This window comes from Nycticebus coucang, chromosome 9, assembly GCF_027406575.1.
Source record: "Nycticebus coucang isolate mNycCou1 chromosome 9, mNycCou1.pri, whole genome shotgun sequence".
NCBI lineage: Eukaryota > Metazoa > Chordata > Mammalia > Primates > Lorisidae > Nycticebus > Nycticebus coucang.
The window spans coordinates 40308286-40330576 of NC_069788.1; the positions used below are offsets into that span (position 1 = coordinate 40308286).

General features: G+C 45.7%; 1 protein-coding gene across 1 annotated transcript in view; it reads right to left on the reverse strand.

Moving 5' to 3' along the window:
- Nucleotides 1-3246: 3246 nt before the first annotated feature.
- LOC128594024 (uncharacterized) overlaps nt 3247-22291 on the reverse strand; it is a 29785-nt gene continuing 10740 nt past the window's right edge. Inside the window, exons 2-3 of the mRNA XM_053602526.1 lie at nt 8746-8961; nt 3247-4249 (exon numbers count right to left, since the gene is read on the reverse strand). Coding sequence (XP_053458501.1) covers nt 3461-4249; nt 8746-8871 — 915 coding nt within the window. The 5' untranslated portion in view covers nt 8872-8961 and the 3' untranslated portion in view covers nt 3247-3460. The remainder of the gene's footprint in view (nt 4250-8745; nt 8962-22291) is intronic.

Sequence of the window (22291 nt, forward strand, 5' to 3'; positions counted from 1 at the left end):
CTTTTGCCCCCTCCACACCTTAGCATACTCATGCCCATGGCAGGATTGTGGCCAGGGCATGAAAACAATGGGAAACCTATGAGTCACAGGGGTAAGACAGGATAATGTTCTCCAAAAAGGCTCCCCTAGCCATGTCCGGAGGAGCTGACGTAGGCAGCTGATGGGCTGTGACACCTGGAATGACCCCTAGTTCTGGGCAGTCACTTGCCTTGTCCTGGATGACTTGTGTTTTCTTTTTATCTTTTAACTCAGTTTTTATTTTTAGCAAAGTAATATATAAAAATACCTTCAAAAAGTCAAATAATACTACCCAGCTTACAATGGAAAATGGCAGTTGTCTGCCTCACCCTTCCCCAACCTCAATCCCCAGAGGTGACTTCTTTTAGACTTTCGTTATTACTTCCCATTTTCCCTCCACCTTTCTAGATAACATCTAGATTTTTTTTTTTTTTAAATAAAAAGTCTCACTGTATCACCCCAAGTAAAGTGCAGTGGCATCACATAGCTCACCCCAACCTCAAGATCTTGGGCTCGTGTGAGCCCCCTGCCTCAGCCTTCCGAGTAACTGGGACTACAGGCATCTGCCACAACATCCTATTAATATTTCTGTTTAGTAGAGACAGTCATGGTTTTACTCAGGCTGGTCTCAAACTCCTGAGCTCAAGCAATTCTCCTGCCTCAGCCTTCCAGACATATAGCTATTTTTTATCATCCTGTAACTATGTTTGTTATCCTATGTAGTTAATATGGGTTCTCTTCCTACAATAAAAGATGAGGATTAGTTGTACTCCACTCAACAAACAACTCCTTTATCATCCTCAGTACAGCTAGATGTCTCTTTATGTTTAAATCTCAGTCCTGTGTTTACATTATTATGAATGTATAAATACCGTATAACACACTTTCTTACAGGACATTTTGTTTCCCAAGTTTCTTGTTTATTTGCTTCATTTTGTATGTTCCTAGCACTAATTCACTCCCAAACTCCCTGCTACATTTGTAAAACTCCTCTCAAAAGAATTATCCATCAGTCAGTCTCATTTGTTTGTTCTTACCAACATCTCTTCCAGACTTGGCCATCTTTCTGCTCCTGGATGGATAGTTGCTCCCTCGCCTGCTACCTACCCAGCACCCTGGAGCATCGCTTCACCATTAACTGGGAATTTCTACCTTCATGCCTCTGTTTTCTGAATCCAATGCCATCTGTCTTTATTTACTTTGTTGGATGGACCACTTTCTTCAAAAGTTTTCTGAGATAAGGAAAAGGAAAGTAAAGCTTTTGAGACCTTCTATGCCCAACAATATCTTTATTTTACCCTCAAGCTTGATTGATAGTTTGGCTGGGTATCTAAATCTCGGTTGGAAATTATTTTTCTTACGAATTTTGAGTTTCTTTTTTTCCTTTGTCTTCAGATTCCTGTGTGGCTGTGGAGAAGCCCAGTGACATTTTAATTCCTGGGCCTTCATAAGCGGCATTTTTTTCTCTCTTCCTGGAAATTCTTTAGAATTTCTTTATTTCTAGTGGTTGGCATATTTTTTCATTCACCATGCTGAGTCCTCCAAGCTTCCTTTCAATCCACAAGCTCATCCTTTTTGCTCATTTCAGTGGCTACTGTATTCTACCTTTTTGAGTGAGGCAACTTCGATTGGTCCCCTGGTTTTCTAATCTTCACTTTTTGTCCTAATATGTTTTTCAAAAGGATGTTCTAAGCTTTATCTCTTATCTTTCTTATTGATTAAAAAGAAATTCTTCTACCTTATTTTTGTTTCTTTGTCTTCCTAACTTTTTATTAAGAGGACTGCAAATATACAGAAAAGAAAAAATAGTAAACCTAAATACATAGTACTTGGTATAAATAATACTTAAGTAACACAGTGTCCTTTTCACTCCATCTAGGTCAGTGCTATTAGATAGAAATATAATGTGAGCTACATATATAATTTTAAACTTTCTGGTAGCCACATTAAAAAACTAAAAAGAAATGGTGAAATTAACTTTAATAATACATATTATTTATTTCAAAATACCACCCCTCATGCAATGAATATAAAATTATTGAGATTTTTTACATTTCTCTTTTTGTGCAATGTCCTTAAAATCCAGGGTGTTCCTTTACTCATAGAATATCTCAGTTCAGATGATGTCAGATGCTTAGTAACCACACATGACTAGCAATCCAGTACTGTGTGAGTACAAAACTAACACAAAACAATTGTTAATTATATTCTATGTACTGCATGTGCATTTTAGAAAAACCATTTGAAAGAAATTTGTAGTCCGCATTTTTCTTGATTGTTAAATACTTTAACCTGCAAATCCTAAAACTAAGAACATTCTGCTACATAACTATTATCACACCTAAGAAAATTAATAATAATTTCTCAGCATCTTCAATATCCTGTCCATATTCAAATTTCCCCAATCATGCCCAATTTTTTTTTAATAGTTATTCTATTTGACCCAGGATCCTATCTAGTTCCATTTGGTTGTTAGGTATCCTTAGTCTTTTTAAAATCTGTCATAGTCTTCCCATCTTTTTGTTTCCCCACATTGATTTTTAAGGATCTAGGTGAGTTGTCTTATAGAATGTCAGACATTCTGCATGTGTCTAATTGTTTCCACATAATGTCATTCATTTCTCTATGCTCTGTATTCACTAGAGACTAGAAGTTAGATCATGGTTATATTCAGATGAAATATTTTTAGCAAGGGGCTCAGCACCGGTAGCCCAGTGGCTAGGGCGCCAGCCACATACACTAGAGCTGGCAAGTTCAAACCCAGTCCATTTTCTGGTAGGGTGAGAAGGCAGTGTCCAGCTCTGCAAGAAGTGGGAGGGGATCTGCTTCTTTACCCACTTCCAGCCTGCCCTCCTCAGCCCCACCCTGCACCCTCTTCCAAGATCTCTGGTGTTTCCAGGTGCTGAGCCATTTAAGCCCAAAGCTTGAAGCAGCCTGGTTCTCAGTGCTACACTGGCCATCCTTTATCCCCACACCAGGCAGTTAGGGTGCAGCTGCTTCTGTGGGGCAAGTAACCATCTATCCTCTTTTCAGCTTCCAGAATTAGGCTAATGACCCCACAGCTTCACTCTTCCTTTTTTTCTTTCTTTTCTTTTTTTAATTTTTTTTTTATTGTTAAATCATAGCTGTGTACATTAGTGCAATCAAGGGGTACAATGTGCTGGTTTCATACACAATCTGAAATATTCTCATCAAACTGTTCAACGTAGCCTTCATGGCATTTTCTTAAGTTATTGTATGTAGACATTTGTATTCTGCCTTTAGTAAGTTTCGCCTGTACCCATTTTGACGCCCTCTGTAGAGTGCTATGGCATCGTAGTTCACAGCAACCTCAAACTCTTGGGCTTAAGCGATTCTCTTGCCTCAGCCTCCCAAGTAGCTAGGACTATACGCGTCTGCCACAATGCCCAGCTATTTTTGTTGTTGTTGTTGTCATTGTTGTTTAGCAGGCCCTGGCCAGGTTCAAACCCGCCAGCCCCAGTGTATGTGGCTGGCGCCATAACCACTGAGCACAGGCGCCCAGCCAGCTCCACCCTTCTTGCCCTTGCACGTTATGCTTTACTAGTATCATCTTAGTGGGGTTTTTTGTTTTGTTTTTAAGTTCAAGAGATTTATTGTACAATGCTGTGACTATAGTTAATAATAGTGTATTTTTTATTTTGCTTTTTCTTTCTTTTTTAAATTTCAATATACTCATTAAGGGGGTGCCAGTGTTCTTGTTACATGGATAGTGTTCATTGTACCCAATAGGTGAGTTTTTATCCCACACCCTCCTCCTCCAATCTCGGTTTCTCATGTCCTTTACTTCACTTTGTGTCCCCCTGTGCCCATCTATTAGCTCCCACTTATTAGTGAGAATATATGGTGTTTTGTCTCCATTCCCGAGATACTCCACGTAGGATGATGATCTCCATTCCTGAGATATGCCACGTAGGATGATGGTCTCCATTCCTGAGATACTCCACGTAGGATGATGGTCTCCATTCCTGAGATACTCCACGTAGGATGATGGTCTCCATTCCTGAGATACTCCACGTAGGATGATGGTCTCCATTCCTGAGATACTCCACGTAGGATGATGGTCTCCATTCCTGAGATACTCCACGTAGGATGATGGTCTCCATTCCTGAGATACGCCACGTAGGATGATGGTCTCCATTCCTGAGATACGCCACGTAGGATGATGGTCTCCATTCCTGAGATACTCCATGTAGGATGGTCTCCAGTTCCACTAGTGGGGTTTTAGGAGAGAATAGAGACACAAGCTGTCTGTTTTCCATACAAGGGCCCATTTTCTGGAGGTGAAATTGAGGCTTAAAGAAACACTGAAGAGATCCCAGTAAGGAAGCTGCGTGTCCAGGGACCCCTTTTAAGTAAGACCTCTAAAATCTCCCTCCTTGGGATGGCTGCTAGAGGGTGGGAATCCAAGTTCTCGATTTTGACCACAACACTAGAGTTCTGAGATGGCCCTTTGCCCCCAGTCAGTTCCCGCACCTCCCGCACCACCCCCATCACAGACTCTGGCACATTCCTTGGGGTCTGACAGGCTGCTCATAAATCCCCCATGCCCTCCCTTCCAGGCCCTGGCCCTCACTCACTGCCCTTCTGAACTTGCCTCTCCCTTTTGCTCCATTTTTTTTCTTTATGATCTCATTTGCTCACTTTCAGTATCCCTCTCTCCTTTTCTCTCCCTCCTGTTTCTGTCGCATTCTCTCTCTTTGCAGCTCACTTTCTCTTCCTCTCTCTGCCTATCCATCTATCCCCAACTTCTTCTTCCTTTGGTAAATTAGAACTTCTCCAGTCTACACTAGTGTATTATTTATTTATTTATTTATTTATTTATTTATTTATTTGACAGAGTGCAGTGACATGATCATAGCTCACTGCAACCTTAAACTCCTGAGCTCAAGCAATCCTCCCACCTCAGTCCCTCATGTAGCTGGGACTACAGATGCCCGCCATCACACTCAGCTATTTTTTTTAATAGAGATGAAGTGTTGCTAGGTTGCCAGGCTGGTCTCTCAAACTCCTGGCCTCAAGTGATCCTCCTGCCTCAACCTCCCAAAGTTCTGGAATTACAGGTGTGAGCCACTGTGCCCAGCCTACACCAGTGGTTTTCAAAGTTTATTCCCCACCGCCCAACCTCCCACCCCACACTCCCTGAAGACATTTGGCAACTTGGAGGAGAGGGTACGGGTGTTACTGGCATCTACAGGGTAGCAGCCAGGGATACTGCTAAATATCCTCCAGGCACAGAACAGCCCCTCCAAAATAAAGAACTATCCAGCCCAAAATGTCAGTGGTGCTGAAGCAGAGAAACCCTGCTCTCCGCAGTCCCTACTTCACCCCATCCCTAATCCTCCTCAGAGAAAACAAGAGTGGGGAGCAGAGGCCAGCGAGAGAGCCAGTGCCAGCAGCAGGCTGGACAAGCGGCCAGATGGCGGGCGGGACGCAGGCCTCCGGAATCTGCTGCTGTTGGCTTTGGCCTTCTCAGTGTCAGACAATCCGGCAGGAAAGCACTCCCAAGCCACTCCAACTGCTGCTGCCAGCTGTTTACCTGACTGTAGGGACCACCCCTGGCCCTGGCTCAGGAGCAGGTAATGAAAATACAACCTACCCACTAACCACCCCAGACTGGCCTCTCTCACCTCAGAGGATGGAAGCAGCAGCTCTGGTGAGTGTGGGCAGTGGAAACATACCTCTTCCCAAGCCTCTCCTCCCAGCCCGCCGGAAACCCTCCTCGGACCCAGCATGTGGTATGGCCAGACAAGACAAGGGCCTGCAATAACTAAGAAAATGCCAGGAAGGCTATGTTAACCAGTGTGATGAAAATGTGTCAAACGGTCTATGAAACCAGTATATGGTGCCCATGATCATATTAATGTACACAGCTATGATTTAATAAAAAATATATATATTAAAAAAAAAAAAAAAAAGACAAGGGCCTGGCCCACCTTCCATGACTTACAATCTTACATTTCCAAAGCCTCCACAGGCTGAGTGGACTTCCTGAGGATGGCAGAAATGGGGGCAGATTGTGGAGGAGGATGCGGCCCAGCCCTGCTGAATTTGGTGAAAGAGGCCTGGACAGCTCAAGGCCAAGAGAAGACTAGAGAGAGACCTGCCTGGGTGCCCTGGCTCCAGCTCTGCCTTTAGACCTTGGGCCACAAGGTCTATTGCTCCCCAATATTCATTCTCTTATTCTCACAGTCATTGGATTTTTAGATGGGCATATGACTGACTGCCCAATTAAAAAAAGACTAAATTTCTCAGAATCTCTTGCAGCTATGTGTGGCCACATGACTAAGTTCTGGCCAAAGAGAAATGAACAGAAGTAAGGCGTGTGACATCTAGATTGTGCCTTTAAAAGGAAGGGTACAGAAGTGATGGCAGGAGCTGGAGAAATCACCTTGGACCATATGAAATGGAATCTACATGTTGAGGGCAGCAGAGCAACACAGTAGAAAGTGGTTGGCTCCCCAGCACCATTAACTAACTCTGGACCATCTACTCAGACTTTTACATGAGAGAGAAATGAAATCTTGTTTATTTGGGGTCTCTTTTAAATAGCAGCCTAACATGTGTCCTAACTGAGATTACTCCTCTGTGAACCTTCCTACAACCCACTCTCAGTTTAAGTGAAGTAGACGTCACTTCTTGCCCCCCTGCCCCCACCAACACTCTTCAGATAAGAAAACAGTGACATAAAGGTCAAATTTATAGGTAATTTATAAGGGAACTGATGTTTGAAGCCAGGTACAAAGCACTGGTTCCTTCTATCTCTGACATTCTAGAGTTCTCTGAAACCCACTAATAAAGGGGACTGGCAGGCACCAGGAACTGACTGGAGACTTGTCTCATCAGATACAATGGTCTTCCCTCCTCTCCACCTTGCGGCCACACTGACCTTTCAGTTCCACAATCCAGCCATGCTCGGGGCCTTCGCCTTTGCTGTTCCCAGGGCCCAGAATGTGCTTCTCTCTCCTTATCAACAAGGTGATCTCTTCAAAATGCAGCTCAAGAAGCTTACCTGAATCCTGAGAGCTCCAAGAGGGCAAAGATGATGTCTGGTTCTTGCTTATGATTATAACCCTAATGCCTAGCACAGAGCCACAATAAACATTTATGATACGAATAAATGAGCCCACCTGGAGCTTAAGAAATAGGTACCTCACAAGGTACCTTCCAGACTCAAGAGTAGAGTCTACTAAGAGTGATGTTGCAAGCCATACCTCGCCCAGGGAAAAACCCTCATCCAGGGTCCAGGAAGCTACCAGGGCAGTGCCTCTGAAACTTTCACATGTATATGAATAACCAGGCTCTAATTCAGTAAGTTTGGGTTTTGACTCAAGATTCTGCATTTCTAAGACACTCCCATGTCACAGTGATGCTGCTGGCTGATGAACACATCTTTTAGTAGACTGGCCCAAGAGAGCCTCAGAGTCCCTCTAGAAGTCCATCTGCCCCTGTGTCCAGTTTATTGCTCTGTCTTTGGCTAGGGACCCATAGCCTGGGTCCTTAATCCAGTGAAGCAGGCCTTTTACTCTATCAACCTCCCAGGACACATCCAAGATCAAGACCCAGGGCAGCGCCTGTGGCTCAGTGGGTAGGGTGCTGGCCCCATATACTGAGGGTGGCAGGTTCAAACCCCGCCCTGGACAAAACTGCAACAACAACAACAACAACAAAAGTAGCCGGCCGTTGTGGAGGGCGCCTATAATCCCAGCTACTTAGGAGCTGAGGCAAAAGAATTGCCTAAGCCCAGGAGTTGGAGGTTGCTGTGAGCTGTGATGCCACGGCAATCTAGCAAGGGCGATAAAGTGAGACTGTCTCTAAACAAAAAGATCAAGGCCCAGTCTGTCAGTCTCAGAGGCGCCACCCCAGATGTGGCAACTGCACCCTGCATGTCCTGTCCCACCGCCAGCTACCACCTCCTTCCCTCCCAAGGCTGATTCTCTGTTTTGGCATTGGTGGATACTGTGACATCCTTGGACCAGAGCCACCCTTTAACTTTGTGTTTTTCCAGGGTTAATAGACTTTAAAACACAAAGGCTGTGTGTATGTGAAAAGTGAAAACAGGCTTGTCCACAGGGGTCCCCTTGTTGTATGGTGTATGTATGTGTGTGTCTCTCTCTGCCCATGGGGTCATTGGTATTGGTGCCCGGGTGGCCCTGTGTGTATCTCTGGGCCTCTAAGTAGCACTCTGAGCTCTTCATCCAGGTATGTGTGGTATTGGAGAGAGGCAGGAAGGAAGGGCAGGGGGTACCAGCAGCTTCATCCCTGCCCCTCTCCTTTTGCCTTCACTGAATAAACATCTTGTTTGTCCACCAGACAGGCAGAGTAGCCGTGGGGCATACACACCTCCTCCTGTCCCCTAGGGCTCAGGACTGGCCAGACCTGCACAGGAAGTCTGACTGAGCATGATCCAGGTGTGGGAAATGCCAAGGCAAGAGGCGCCATGCCAGACCCAGGCAGTGGCCTCCTACCCTCACCCTGTTGATGGGACAAGGCAGAGCTGATGGCCAGTGTACCGTCACCACACTACAGCTCAGATCTCAGCCTCCTCGCCACACTACCCTCATCTCCTTCATGCAGCCTGGGTGCACCAGGGGGTCATTTCACAGCAAAATCTCATCTTTCTAATCTGTGCTCCCAGAAGCAATTTCCAGACTCAGCCAGGAAGGCTCTGGGGCTTCATGTAAAGTGAAACTTAGCTCTAGGACCCACCTTGTTTGACTGAGTCCTCTGTGACCAGGTGGAAGGCAGGGGACCAAGCAGCCTCCCAGTCCAAAGCCCATCTAGCAAAGCAAGGGCAGCTTCACAAGAGCATGAGTTCTCCGTCTCTGGCGTCATGACCTGTCACTGAACGTGAGGCGATCTTGACATTTTGAGCTTCTGTAATTAGAGATTCCAAACTCTTCATCCCTCTGCCTCTAGACAGGGCTGCAAAGAAAAGAATTGGTCTTAAGTTCAAGAAGACAATTGGACAAGGGATACCATAGCTTCTCTGCCTCCCAGATCACTCACAAATCCTTCCTTTCTTCCACCTGTCATTTCAACAGTATTACCTCCAGGGCATGACTTATGGTTTCCATAATGTATATGAATGAATTGGGGTGTCCCTTTTCTTAAGACAGAAAGTGACCAGGGTTATGCACATGATAAGAAGGTGCTTTCTGAACTTTGGGGCCTAAAAGTAGAACCCCACTTGGGGGGATGTCTTTGTGAATCACTTAGGGTCCCTCCCTGCCCACACCCTTGACCTTCCCAATTTGGAGGCCCAAACAAGGGCAAAGGGACATATTCTTGGAGGATACCAAGCTCTCCTCTCTCCCAGGGTTCTGGAGTCAAGACAAGTGTGTGTAGGAGCAGGGCTTTTCTTCTTGGCTTGGCCCCCATGAGGAGCTTGGACAGCTGGTGCGTCAGCCCCTCTGCTCACACGTCACCCTGTCTCTCAACATCTCTAGTCACTGTACATGCTTCAATTCCTCAGGTCCTGCTTCCTCAGCAGCCAGACCAGATATCAGAGCCTGGAAGTCTAGGAGGAAAGAGCTCTGGGCTGTCACCCCATCCTCGTTACCACAGAGATGAGGCTAGGTCAGCTGGTGAAGCCTCACCACCTAGTTGGGACTGTGATCTTGGCATGTATTGAGTTTTGGTCTTGAGAGCTTTTAAGACTTCCTTCTCAATGTCTGCACTTGAGTGTGTGATTGTGTGAGCGCACCTGCATGAGAGACAGATGCAGAAAGATAGGGACAGAGAGGCACCAAGACAGTGGCATGGAGGCGGAGGGAAATCCTACCACAGACTCTCAGAGATGGGGTACCTCTCCACCCCAGACTGGAGCCATGCCTCCCCCTGACCCGGGCTCCCTGAGGACAGGGCCATGTCCCCTGTCAGTCTGGGACTCCCTGAGAAGCTGATCTACCTGGGAATGAGGAATATTCCATGCTGACTGATGTGTACATCTTGACTATATGATAAGTCTGCTTTCCCTGACTTTTCAGCAGCTTCTGTAGAAAGGCGCAGGTAATATAGCACTCTGTTTCTGGGTTGGAGTTCAGGCAGGTCCGGCCTGGGGGTCCTTGTTAACAGATATGACTTAGGTGCCTTGCAGGCCTATGACTCCCCAGAGTCCTGACCTCTCTCCCATTCCTTCCCTTCTGCTGTGGGGCAGAGAGGGCTGGTGGGTGAGATCTGGGGCCTAAGGCAATCACTTAACAGTGGACCTGATTATGGTCCAAGTAAGGGTTGAGGGTGCCCACTGTAGGCTGGGCTCGAGCTGGACCTCCCGCTCCCTCCCCTCCTGCCCGGCCACTCAGTGACTAGCTCTTGCACTGTCCATCCCTTCACCCTGTGTGGGCCCCAAAGGGCAGGCCCCTTCTCACCCATTATGATGTCTCTTTGGAGAAATAAGAGGAGGAGGGTTCCAGGAGCTTTGTTCTCTGTTGCATCCACCTGCCTGGATGCCTGGCGCACAGCAGGCGCTCAATTCGTATTTGTGGAGCAAATGACAGATTCTCGACTGGTGAGGTTTCATGGGTTTTGGGGCTCTTCTCTAATCTTTCTGATGGTTACATGGTTCCTCTTCCCCCACCCCACACCCACTTGTCTCCCTCTCTTCCCTCAGGGGTGGCCCGAAGATGGAGGTTCCAGGACCCAGGGGCGACTCTGCTTCTCTGGAGGTGTAGTTCAGACAAGTCTCTGCCTCTGCCTCAGTTTTTTCAAGTGTGAAATGGAGAGGATGGATTAGTTAAGTGATTTCACAAAGCCATCCCCCCAAGTGGCGAAGCCCTTTCTTCAAAGGAAACCCTAAGAAACTGAAAATACACAACAGAGAATTCTAGAGGGTCTCCAAAGGGGTAAGTGAGGGAAGGGGCGCAGTCCCGCCCACTCCCTCCCCAGCCCACTTTGCTCCCCACAGCTCCCTGGGCCCTTTAGGGATCTGAGGGCCAGAGGAACTCAGTTTGAGAACCCCAGGAGAGGCTGTTCCCTCTGAATTCTAAGCTGCTGAGAAAAGGCAGCATGGAGCAGCCCTCGGTGCCCAGAGTGCCCAGGGATGAGCATAGGGTGGTTGGCGTGGATTTGGCAGCAAGTGGGTGGCCCAGGGAGGACGGAGTGAGGGGCTGCAGCGATTTTGAGGCGCGGCTGGATGTGGGTGTTGGCGGTGGTGCAGGCCGGGATCGGGGGCTCCTCCAGCGTCAAACTCAGCCCCAGCCCAGGAAAGCCAGGAAGGCAATGTGAGTGGAAGTCGTGTACTTGAAGGCCCCAGGAAGCAGAGTCCCCTGCCCCTTACCGCAGACCTCCGGGGCCGCCGGGGTGGCCCGTCTCGCGCGGCGCCACTGCCCCCTTGTGGGCGCCGGCGCTACGCCCAAGCCTCGCCCTGCTGTGGGGTGCCCCAGACGCCTGGGGACCTGGGGCTCCCCAGGACCAGATGCTGTCCGGCTGGGGTCAGAATCGGGGCACTCAGGGTATTTCTGCTTCTTGCTTCCTCTTTCCCTCAGGCTAAGCCTCCTGAATCAGAAACCATCAGAAACCAAAGCCTCGCGCTGTAGTGTCTGTCCCCAACTCGGGCTCCCGGCTGGGGGTCAGAGACCAGGCCCGGAACATAGCTGCCTCCAGCCTGCTGCGTGTCTCTGACAATTCTGATAACCTCTCTGGGCCTGGCCGCGGTTGTGAGGCCTTGGCAAACGTCCTTTGCATAAAGCCCTGGGCGGAAAGGGGCGAGCTGGAAGGCAGCGCCCGGAGAAAGCGGCGCAGGGGAGTGTGTGGGAAACAAAGGCTCCAAGGAGGAACTTGGAGACAGGCCCTCAGGATTCCTCACCTTAAGAAACTCCTTGTCTGCAATGCTCCCCACACCTCAGCAGTTCCCCTCTGGGGGCTGAGCCCAGGGTGGGACGCAACAACAGGCCTTGAGAACATCTGCTTAACAGCTGAGGCCCAGAGCTCAAGTTTATACTCCCCAGTGTAAAGATAACAAGGATCGCCTTGCCTGGGTTTCCAATCACCTGTTTGTTATTTCTGTCTGAGACCTCACCACAAGCACCCTTAACAGTCTCTTCTAGGGCAATCAAGGCTCTTTCTGTCACACACTTTAAAATTCTTCCAGCCTCTGCCCATTATCCAATTTCAAAGCCACTTCTGCATTTTTAAGTGTTTGTTACAGCAGCACTTCAACCACCTAGAAGCTAAGGGAGAGGCACGCAATGGAACTCTCAGGAGGAACCAACCCTGTTGAGGCCTTGATCTCACTATGGTAACTTTCTGCCTTTCAAGCCCCGGCCTTTGTGGTAGTTACAGTAGTTCTAGCAAACTACTGCAACACACCATTCCACCCCTTACTGCCCCCAGGACAGCCCCTTATCTCAGGCTCTGCCCCCACCGCTATTCTTGTATCTCTCCAGCTGTCCCGTACACTCCTGTGATTGCCTATCCTTGTGTCTCTGCAATGATGGCAAATCAGGTTCTCAGTCACCTTCTTTTATCTCTCCAGGTGGCCCACACGCTCCTGTGATGGCTATCTCTGCAATGATCCCAAATCAGATTCTCAGTCACCTCAAGGTTAATCACCCTGTTGCCAATAATTGTTACAGCTCACATTTTCCTGCTTTTATCACACGCCAAGCACGAAGTCTGGTACTTTATCGTTGCTTCATTGGATCCTTTACGTGAGGTAGGTCCCATTTTAGAGATGAGGCAACTGAAGACCTAGTAACTTAACAGAGTCTCACAGCTCATATACGTCGTCTTATCTGATAGCCTCCACTCATAACCACTGCACTCACTTGCTTCCCACACTCCGTTCTGAAGATGCCTCTCAAAGATGCCTTTTCCAACTGTCTGCTGCACATCACCACTTGGGTAGCCTTAGGTCCCTCAACTTCCCTGTGTTCAGAACAAGCCTGATGGTCCCTTCCCTACACACACACTAGCCCCTTCCTCCACTTCCCGTAATGGTCCCGGAATCACATAGCCTAGAGACCCAGCTTCCCCTCAGCCTTGCTCTGGGGCCTCTCAGAGTTTAGGAGAGGCTGAGGCCACTTCTTTTTGAGGCCCCAGTATTTTTTGTTTAATTTTAAATTTTTCTTTATTATTGATTTTTTTGTTGTTGTTGTTGTTGTTGCAGTTTGGCCGGGCTGGGTTTGAACCCGCCACCCTCGGCATATGGGGCCGGCGCCCTACTCACTGAGCCACAGGCGCTGCCCTATTATTGATTTTTTTTAAAATTTGAATACAATCACTTTTTTGATATACAGTTTTATAAATTTTGACACATGCCTAGATTCTTACAACCATCACCACCATAAGCAAGATACAGAACCATCGCAACAACCTAAAGAATGCTAACCTCTAGAAACCACTGATCTGTTTTTGTCCTGTATTAATTTCCTATGGCTACTGCAACAAATTAGCACAAACTCAGTGGCCTCAACAACAGAAATCTATTCTCTCAAAGTTCTGGAGTCCATCAGCATCACTGAGCAAAAATCAAGGTGTCAATAGGACATACTGCCAACGCTGGTGGTGCTGGGGAGAATCCATTCCTTGCTTCTTCTGGCTTCTGGGGCTGCCAGCATTCTTTGGCTTGTGGGCACATTAATCTGCTCTTTCTAGCTAGCATCTCCAAGTCTCTCTGTTCCATCTTCACATCGCCATTTCCTCTGTGTCAAATTTTACTCTCCCTGCCTCTTATAAGGACACTTGTGATTGCACTTAAGGCCCAACCAGATAATCCAGAATCATGGCCCCATCTCAAGGTCCTTCACTTAATAATATCCATGAAATCCTTTTTTCCAGATAAGTTAAAATTCACAGCCTCCAGGGAGTGGGAGGTGAATAACTTTTGGGGGGAGGAGAGTGACTACTTAGCCTAACACATGTCCCTGTCACCTATTTAGTGACATGGAAAGCCATATACATGGAATCATTTAGTATGTAGATCCCAGCTTTTTTGACTCAGCACAGTGCCTTTGAGGTTCATCCAAGCTGCTGCATGCATCAGTAACTTGTTCTTTTTTATTGCCAAATTTTAAAATTATTTATTATTTTATTTTTTTATCATACAGTTTGTTTATTCCTTGCATGGATATATCAAAGTTTGTTTGTCTATGCACCAATTGAAGAGTATTTGGATTATCCCCGATTTGGGTGATAATGAATCATGCTGCTGTAAACACTTGTGGATAGGTTTTTATGTGGACAATTTTTATTTCTCCGGAATAAATATCCAGGAGCGGGAATGCTAAGTTGTGTGGCAAGTGTATACATAACTATCTGAAACTGACAAGCCATTTTCCAGAGTTGCTGTACTATTTATTATTCCCACCAGCAACGTAGATGGGTTGTTCCTACATCCTTGAGAATACTTGGTGTTGTCAGTTTTTTAAAAAAATATATGCCATTCTAATAGATCTGTAAAGGTACATAATTGTAGTTTCAGTTTTGTATTTCCCTAATGATGCAGAATGTTGAGCATCTTTTCCTGTGTGTGTTTTCCATCTGCATATCTTCTTTGGTGAAGTATTGGTTCAAACTTTTTGTCTATTTTTAAAAATTAGGCTTTTTAATTACTGAGTTTTGACAGTTCTTTATATGTTCTAGATACAAGTTATTTGTCAGATACATGATTAGCAAAGATTTTTTTCTCATTCTGTGACTCGAATTTTTATTCTTTTAACAATGTCTTTAACAAAGAAAAAGTTTTTAATTTTGACAAAGTCAAATTTATTTTTTTCTTTTATGAATCATATTTTTGGTGTCATATCTAAGAACTCTCTAACAAAGCAAAGTCACAAAGATTTTGCCTGCTGTTTCCTTGTAAGAATATTATGTCTTTACATTTTATATCTAGGTCTATGATTATTTTAGGTTAATTTTAATGCTTGGTTCTTTTTTACTATAGGTTCTTTTTTTTTTTTTTGTATGTTTTTTCATGTTATCCCAGCACCATTTATTGAAAATACTTCACTGAATTGCCTTTGCATCTTTGTCAACAATCAGCTGATTACCCAGCTACTTGGGAGACTAAGACAAGAGGATCGCTAGAACCAAAGTGTTTGAGGTTGCTGTGAGCTATGATGCCATGGCACTCAACCCCAGATCAACTGAGTGAGACTCTGTCTCAAAAAAAAAAAAAAAAAAATCAATTGATTATGTGAGTCTGTTTCTGGACTCTCTGTTTTGCTCCATTGACTATATGTCTATATTTTTCCCAATTCCACATTGTCTTGTTTACCATAGTTTATAGTTTATAGCATGTCTTAAAATAAGGCAGTGCAAGTCTTTTAATTTTGGTTTTCTTTTTTAAAATAATGTTGGCTATGCATGTTTCTTTGCCTTTCTATATAACTTTTGGAATCTTGTTTGTGTTTGTCTTTGTAACTGTATATTCAAAATGGAGATAACATTAAAAGTTTACATTTAATACCTTTTGAATATATGTCTTGGCCCCAAAGCCACCACCTCATCTTCCTATAGGTCCCAGGTCACTCTCTGTGGCCACCCCACATGGAGTCATTGGGTCCTGATAATCCATCCTACCATTAACTGTCTCGTTTGAGTCTACCCCTCCTTGTCATTGCCAATGATACTGCACACTTGCTCCTCTCAAGATCTCACTCCTGCATGGGTGTAATGGGCACCTACTGGTCCCTGCTTACTCACGCTGCCCTTTCTGCATCTTGCTGAAATCTTCTTTACTTGGAACTTTCACTAGCTCCCCTTTGCCTACTGAACCAAGCTCAGATGCTGTAAGTTGGCATTTAGGTCCCTTCCGTCTGTCTGCTCCCTACCCGCCCAGATTCCTCTCTTCCGCCACCATCAGGGCACCTCCTGGTTACACTGGTAGGAGTCACCCTCCCTTATGAGGGCCTGGGGATTCCTGCCTGGGCGTCTTTGTGCTTCTTATTTCTTCTGCCCAGCGTGCTACCCCACTCCTCATCCTTCTGTGACTGCTCACACCCTGCTCACTGTTGTATTCAACCTGTGTTGCTTATTGAGCATTTTACTGAAGATTCCCTAGCAGATGGAAACACGCCCCTGACCTGTGGGACAGAATACATACACAAGTAGATAAAATACTAGGTAATTTATGCTAAATGCGATCATAAGGACTTGGGAATTCATAGAAGGAAATACAAATTCTTTGAGAGATAATCAGAGAGAAATTCCTTCAATGCCTAAGCCATACTTCTTCACGGAAGTAGATCTACCTCTCGATAGAAGAATGGGCGCGCGTGTGTGTGTGTGTGTGTGTGTGTGTGTGGTAAGGGGAGGAGAGACAGGCAGGAACTCCACCTCCAGCCTAAGAAGGGAGCTTAGTGAACTCCTTAGTGACACGTAAACTTCTTCATCTGTATAGTAGTTGGCTAGTTTAATAAATAGTTCTATGTTTTGATCAATCAGAGAAAAGAAACTTTGTCATCTTGGAGTTCAAGAGATTCAAGGGGAAAACTACCAGCCATAGCCCATCCAGATTTTATGAAATTATAGGGAAATGTATAGGTACTTCTATCTGATTCTGAAAGAGAAAATGGTTGAAACTGAGGAATAAAAATCTAGTTAGTCCCATGATAGCCAATTATTACTTGAGGAAGAAAAAAAGAATAGAAATGTGAAGACACTGATGTATCTTCTCTATTTTCTTTCTTTCTTGTTTGAGACAGAGTCTTACCATGTCACCCTCGATAAAGTGCTGTGGCGTCACAGCTCACAGCAACCTCAAACTCTTTGGCTCAAACGATTCTCTTGCCTCAGCCTTCCAAGTACCTGGGACCACGGGTGCCCACCACAATGCCCAGCTATTTTCTGTTACAGTTGCCATTGTTGGTTAGCTGGCCTGGGCCGGGCTCGAACTCGCCACCTTCGTTGTATGTGGCTGGCACCATAACCACTGTGCTACAGGAGCCATGCCATCTTCTCTATTTTCATAATGCTTAGGACAGCAGTACGCACTTGGCGGGCAAGTATTTGGCTCTCTGTATTTGTTCTTGAGTTACAAAAAAAGGTGGCTGGAACGTCATTGGCTTCATTTTGGAACCCAAAAGGCTTGGTTGACTTAACAGCCATATGACTGCAGCACTGCCATCTTGTGGCAGTATTTATAAATTACAGGCTAAACTTCCAAGAAGTCCTGATTTACTGAATGTTGAAGTGTCTCTTACAAAGATTGTGCTAGGACTTCCCTGCCAGTTTCTCCTCCTTATCCAGAAGGTCTAAGCTAACAGGCCCCCACTCTAATGCGTCTACTAAGATAAGTCATTTCCAAGCATCTCTTCCAAGGCACTGAGGGTTTCAAACTCTTTTAAAATGCAAAATGAATGTTCGGTGTTAACATTTAAGTTTCTAGGACCTTCTCTAAGATGGTTTCCATTCCAGGATCTAGAACAGGCATTTTAAACTTGGGATCCAAGGATGGACCTCAGGGACACAAGAATCCCTTGAAATTGTTTGTCAAAGTGTGTGAGCCCATGCATATGTACATCTTTTCTAAGGAGGATATCCACATCCTTTGACCAGATTCTCAAAGGAATTTGTAACTCCAAAAATATGACAAAAATCCATGCTTCTGAGTGAAATGGGCCAAAGCTGACTCTAAGCGGAGGACAAGGGCTTGTTGTTTAAATAAATGCAATAGGGAAGCTCTCACTGAACACCATAATAGGGAAGACATCATTATGAACACCATAAAAGATTGAATCTCTTTCCCTTCTCTTTGCTTCCCTGTTCTTAACACTCTCCTCTCCCCTAGACTGCACCTATCCACCCCCCACCCTGGGCAATAAGGAGGGAATTCAAACTTCATTTGCAGATGAGTGACCATCTGTCCTTCCAAAGGTTTATAGAGGAAAGGTGGAGTTTTATAGCCTTCTGGGAAGATAGATTAATCCAAATTAGCTCGAGGCAAAGGAATCAGGCTATTCAAGATAACACCATTTAAAAAAAAAAAAAAAAAACCCAATCCCTTATTTGTCTCCAGATCAGGTGCCTAAGCTCTGCATGGGAAGGTGATGAATGATTTAGTTATGTTTTCTGTTTAGGGAAAGAGCCTGCTTTTATCTCTGTGATTGCTTCTTTATTTGGCAACTGGCAAACTTATCTGTTTTCCCTAATACAATTGCCTGGCCCCTCTACACAGCTCTCAGTAATGTTAGCAGGGCTATCTTTCCGTTTTGCTCTGGAGTTTAATATTGTTTAAGCAGACTAATTGGACTCTATTTCATTTTGCTTTATTTTCCTGCACCAGACCTAGCAATCAGCTGTTTAGGTTTTTTTTTCGTTCACTAAGTTTCACTTATGAAGTTCCCAAGGATATTAGATATTGCTCCCTCTTCCCCCTCCTTTCCTTCCTTCCTTAAACATTTCTCCTCTTCCCATAGTGCATCAGGAACAGCGCTAGATGAGTTGGGATTTACAGAGGTAAATAATGCCCTGGCCGTGTCCTCAGGGACGAACTTTGCACTTCCCCAGCCAGAGCCTCCAAAACACCCAGGCAGGATGCTCACAGCATAAGGGTGCCAGCTGAGGAGCCAGCAGGGCTGCAATCCAGCCACTACTCTGCTTGCCACCTATGCGCCCTGTGTCCACATGCCACCCACATAACCTGATATAAGCCTGTGTCCATGTGCCAACCATTCACCCTGACGCAGGCCTATGTCCACTTGCCACACATGCCCTCTATGTCCACGTGCCACACATGCACTCTGTGTTTACGTGCCACCATGCACCCTGACGCAGGCCTGTGTCCACATGCCACACATGCACCCTGACGCAGGCCTGTGTCCACGTGCCACACATGCACTCTGTGTTTACGCGCCACCATGCACCCTGACGCAGGCCTGTGTCCACGTCCCACACATGCACTCTGTGTTTACGCGCCTCCATGCACCCTGACGCAGGCCTGTGTCCACGTGCCACACATGCACTCTGTGTTTACGCGCCACCATGTACCCTGATGCAGGCCTGTGTCCACAAGGCAGGAGAGAGGGGAAGGGACATCTTTTCCTATTTGCAGAAAGGTACCATTTGGGCTAGAAGCAGCCCTATCCTAGAGTTGTTATTTACTAGAATGAAAGAATATTAATATCCTGGACATCCAATTAGGACTGTAGAATATATAAGTTTTATTCTGAATATTTAGAGCCTCAGTTTCCTTATCTGTATAAACATGTTGGTCTCAAGGTCTGTGGGGGCCTTTTCACTATAGGTGCTCTAATAGTATTACTTGTCAAATTTAACTGATGTGAGTCCATGCATTTACCGCCATTCATTTCCAGGATGAGTCACCCAGGGAGAGGAGGAGGGTGCAGATATTGTAGAAAAGAGATGCCACCTAGTGAGACCCTTCCCAGTAGAACTACTCTTGTGATCTCTGAGGACACACTTCTGCCTTCAATAAAGATCCTTTCACTCTAACCTGAGAGTCAAGGTATTTACATGTCCCACTCCTGAGATGAGCCCTCATGCCATTATAGATGCAAACAATACAGCCAGCGCCTGCAGTAGCCATGTATCTCAGGGAGGCCTGGAGTGTGTGTGGGCTGAGCCACCTGCTGCCTGGACATGAAATATTACCGTGGTCACAAAGACTAATGAACTTCTCCCTCCTATCCCCTGACCCCATGAGAGGTGGGAGGTGTTTTAATAATCAAAGCACCAGCAGCCCAAATCGAGGTAGCAGACAACTATTAGATATTAGATCAAATTGACCTTGGGTGCATGAAGAGAGCATAGAGCCACAGTGCGGGTAGAGTGGGAGCTGGAAGTGGGAGATGGCTCTGCCGGGGAGTCATTTTTCTGGGGGCCCTGGGCAAGGTGCTTGAGTTTTAGCTCTGTAGAAGACCTCGCTTTCTCTGGCCTGATTTATTTAAAAGCAAAGTTAAAATGAGCCAGAAAGTTTTAAAGCCTTCGTGCAGGGACCACCATTCATTCATTCATCCATCTATTCATTCATTCATCTACTTACTGAAGTAACTATTTACCACCTCACACCTGGCATAGTGCTGGGTGCTCAGTTTGATTCATATGGTCTGTGTCGTTTAGGAGTTTACAAGGTGACTGAGGATCAAGACATGTATTAAGAAACTGTGAGGTAACCAGGCCTCCTGGTTTAGGGACTTGGGTGGGCTAAGGGTGAAAAGACCCTGGTTTTAGCGCCTACTCCATTGCATATGACTAGTGTGACCTCAGGATTTCAAAGTCCTCAACTGTGAAATGGATGGTGGGACTTGCTCCATGCATTAGAATTCTCTAGAGAATTTGCTGAAGCTGCAGTGGCTGAGATTCCCAGGGACTCTGCTTTACACTGTCTGCAGAAGAAGCTGGAGTCTGTACTTCAACACTCTCCCCACCCCCACCCTGGGGGCATTCTGTTGCCAGGGCCTCTGGACTTACCTTGAAAAACTCTGGGCCAAATATTATAAAAAAGAAAAATTTCCAGAAAGAAAAAATTCAGCACTTTGTGTTAGGCTGAGGATAATAGAATGGGAAGATGAAAAGAGCTGAGGGAGCTCAAAGAAGGATGATTTCAGCGTGGGGGCAGGCCAGGATCTGGGCTCCTCAGAGGAACTAATGCTCAAACTAGCCCTTGCAAGATGTGCAAGCCTCAGTTGTTGCCATGGTTTGGCCTTTTTTCAGTTCCCCAAAGACAGTAGCTGTGCTTTTTAGCTATTGGTTCCGCCTTAAAGCAGGTGACACGTACTGAGGGGTTGTTATTTGTATTCATCAGTGAAGCCATCTTCTGTTAGGATGGGACCAGTTTCTTTTTGGAATTTGGAAAAAAAGTCATTAAACATATATTTTCATAACATTAAAAAACATTTATCAACTACCTAAACTACAGGAACTAAATCTAAAACAGGTATGTAGCAGGATAAAGCTTCAGAGGTGATCTTTATTTATTTTTTATTTTTTTATTTAGTTTTTTTGGGGGGAACAGTCTCTCACCACGTTGCCCTCGGTAGAGTGTCGTGGTGTCACAGCTCACAACAACCTCCAACTCTTGGGCTTAAGCGATTCTTTTGCCTCAGCCTCCCAAGTAGCTGGGACCACAGGCACCCGCCACAACACTCGGCTATTTTTTTGTTGCAGTTGTCCTTGTTGTTTATAGCAGGCCCAGGCCAGGTTTGAACCCACCTGCCTTGGTGTATGTGGCCAGCGCCCTAACTACTGAGCTATAGACACTGAGCTGGTAATCTTTATTTAAATAAATACAAGCTATCTCCCAACCACAAAACTCAGAATTCGCTAACCTGGTCAGAAAAAAACATTTAATAGTAAACAGGCCAGTTGTGGTGGCTCACATCTATAATCCCAGTGCTTTGAGAGTCCAAGGTAGGAGGATCACCTGAGGCCAGGGGTTGGAGACCAGCCTTGGCAACATAGTAAGACCTGGTCTCTACAAAAAATTAAAAAAAAAAAAGTTGCCAGATATGATGGCCCACATTTGTAGTCCTGGCTACTTGGGAAGCTGAGGCAGGAGGACCACTTGAGGTTGCAGTGAGTTATGATGATGCCACTTACACTCCAGTCTGGGTGACAGAGTGAGACCCTCTCTCTATAAATTAATAACTAAATAAAGTAAGCACAAATCTAATATTCCAAGTAATTGTGTGGTTCATTCTGAAGCATATGAAATGTTCCAAAGGTTCCATTCAGTGACTCAGGCTGCAAGTCCAAGAGAAGCCCCTGCACTGCCCTGGGTATGACACCAACCCTAAGTATGCGTGTGAGGCAGGGCAGGTGCTGAACTGTGGAGGCAGAATCTGGGATGGTGGTGAGCCTGGGAGTGGTCAGTGGAAACCAGAAGGAACGTATGATTTTAGACCAAGACTCTTTAACAATCTAGAAAATGGGAGCCATGAAATACTTGAAGGCCCTTATTCCTGGTGAAAGAGAATCTTTTCCTTTCTCTTAAGGGAAAATCAGACCCTGTTGGCATCTGCTAGGAAAAAGCATGAAGGCCTTTAAGATGGCCATCGGTTAGGAGTTGGTGAAATTGCCCAGCGGGGTGGGGGACATCCCTTTCTCCATGAGATCACATTGGTGCTCCTCGGACTGTGTCATCCATCATGGTTGAAGGAAAAGAGGTTTCCAGAACTAGGCAGAGCTGATAGACAGTTGCAAATTCCCTTAAAAGGAAAAGGCTTCACCCAGGTAGCATGTCACAACTTGGGGGGACTGGCTTCATGGGCATATAGCTTGTACAATTGCACAGGGCCCCATGCTCAGACAGGCCTATGCTTAGACTATCTGCTCTTGCCATCTTGAAATTCTT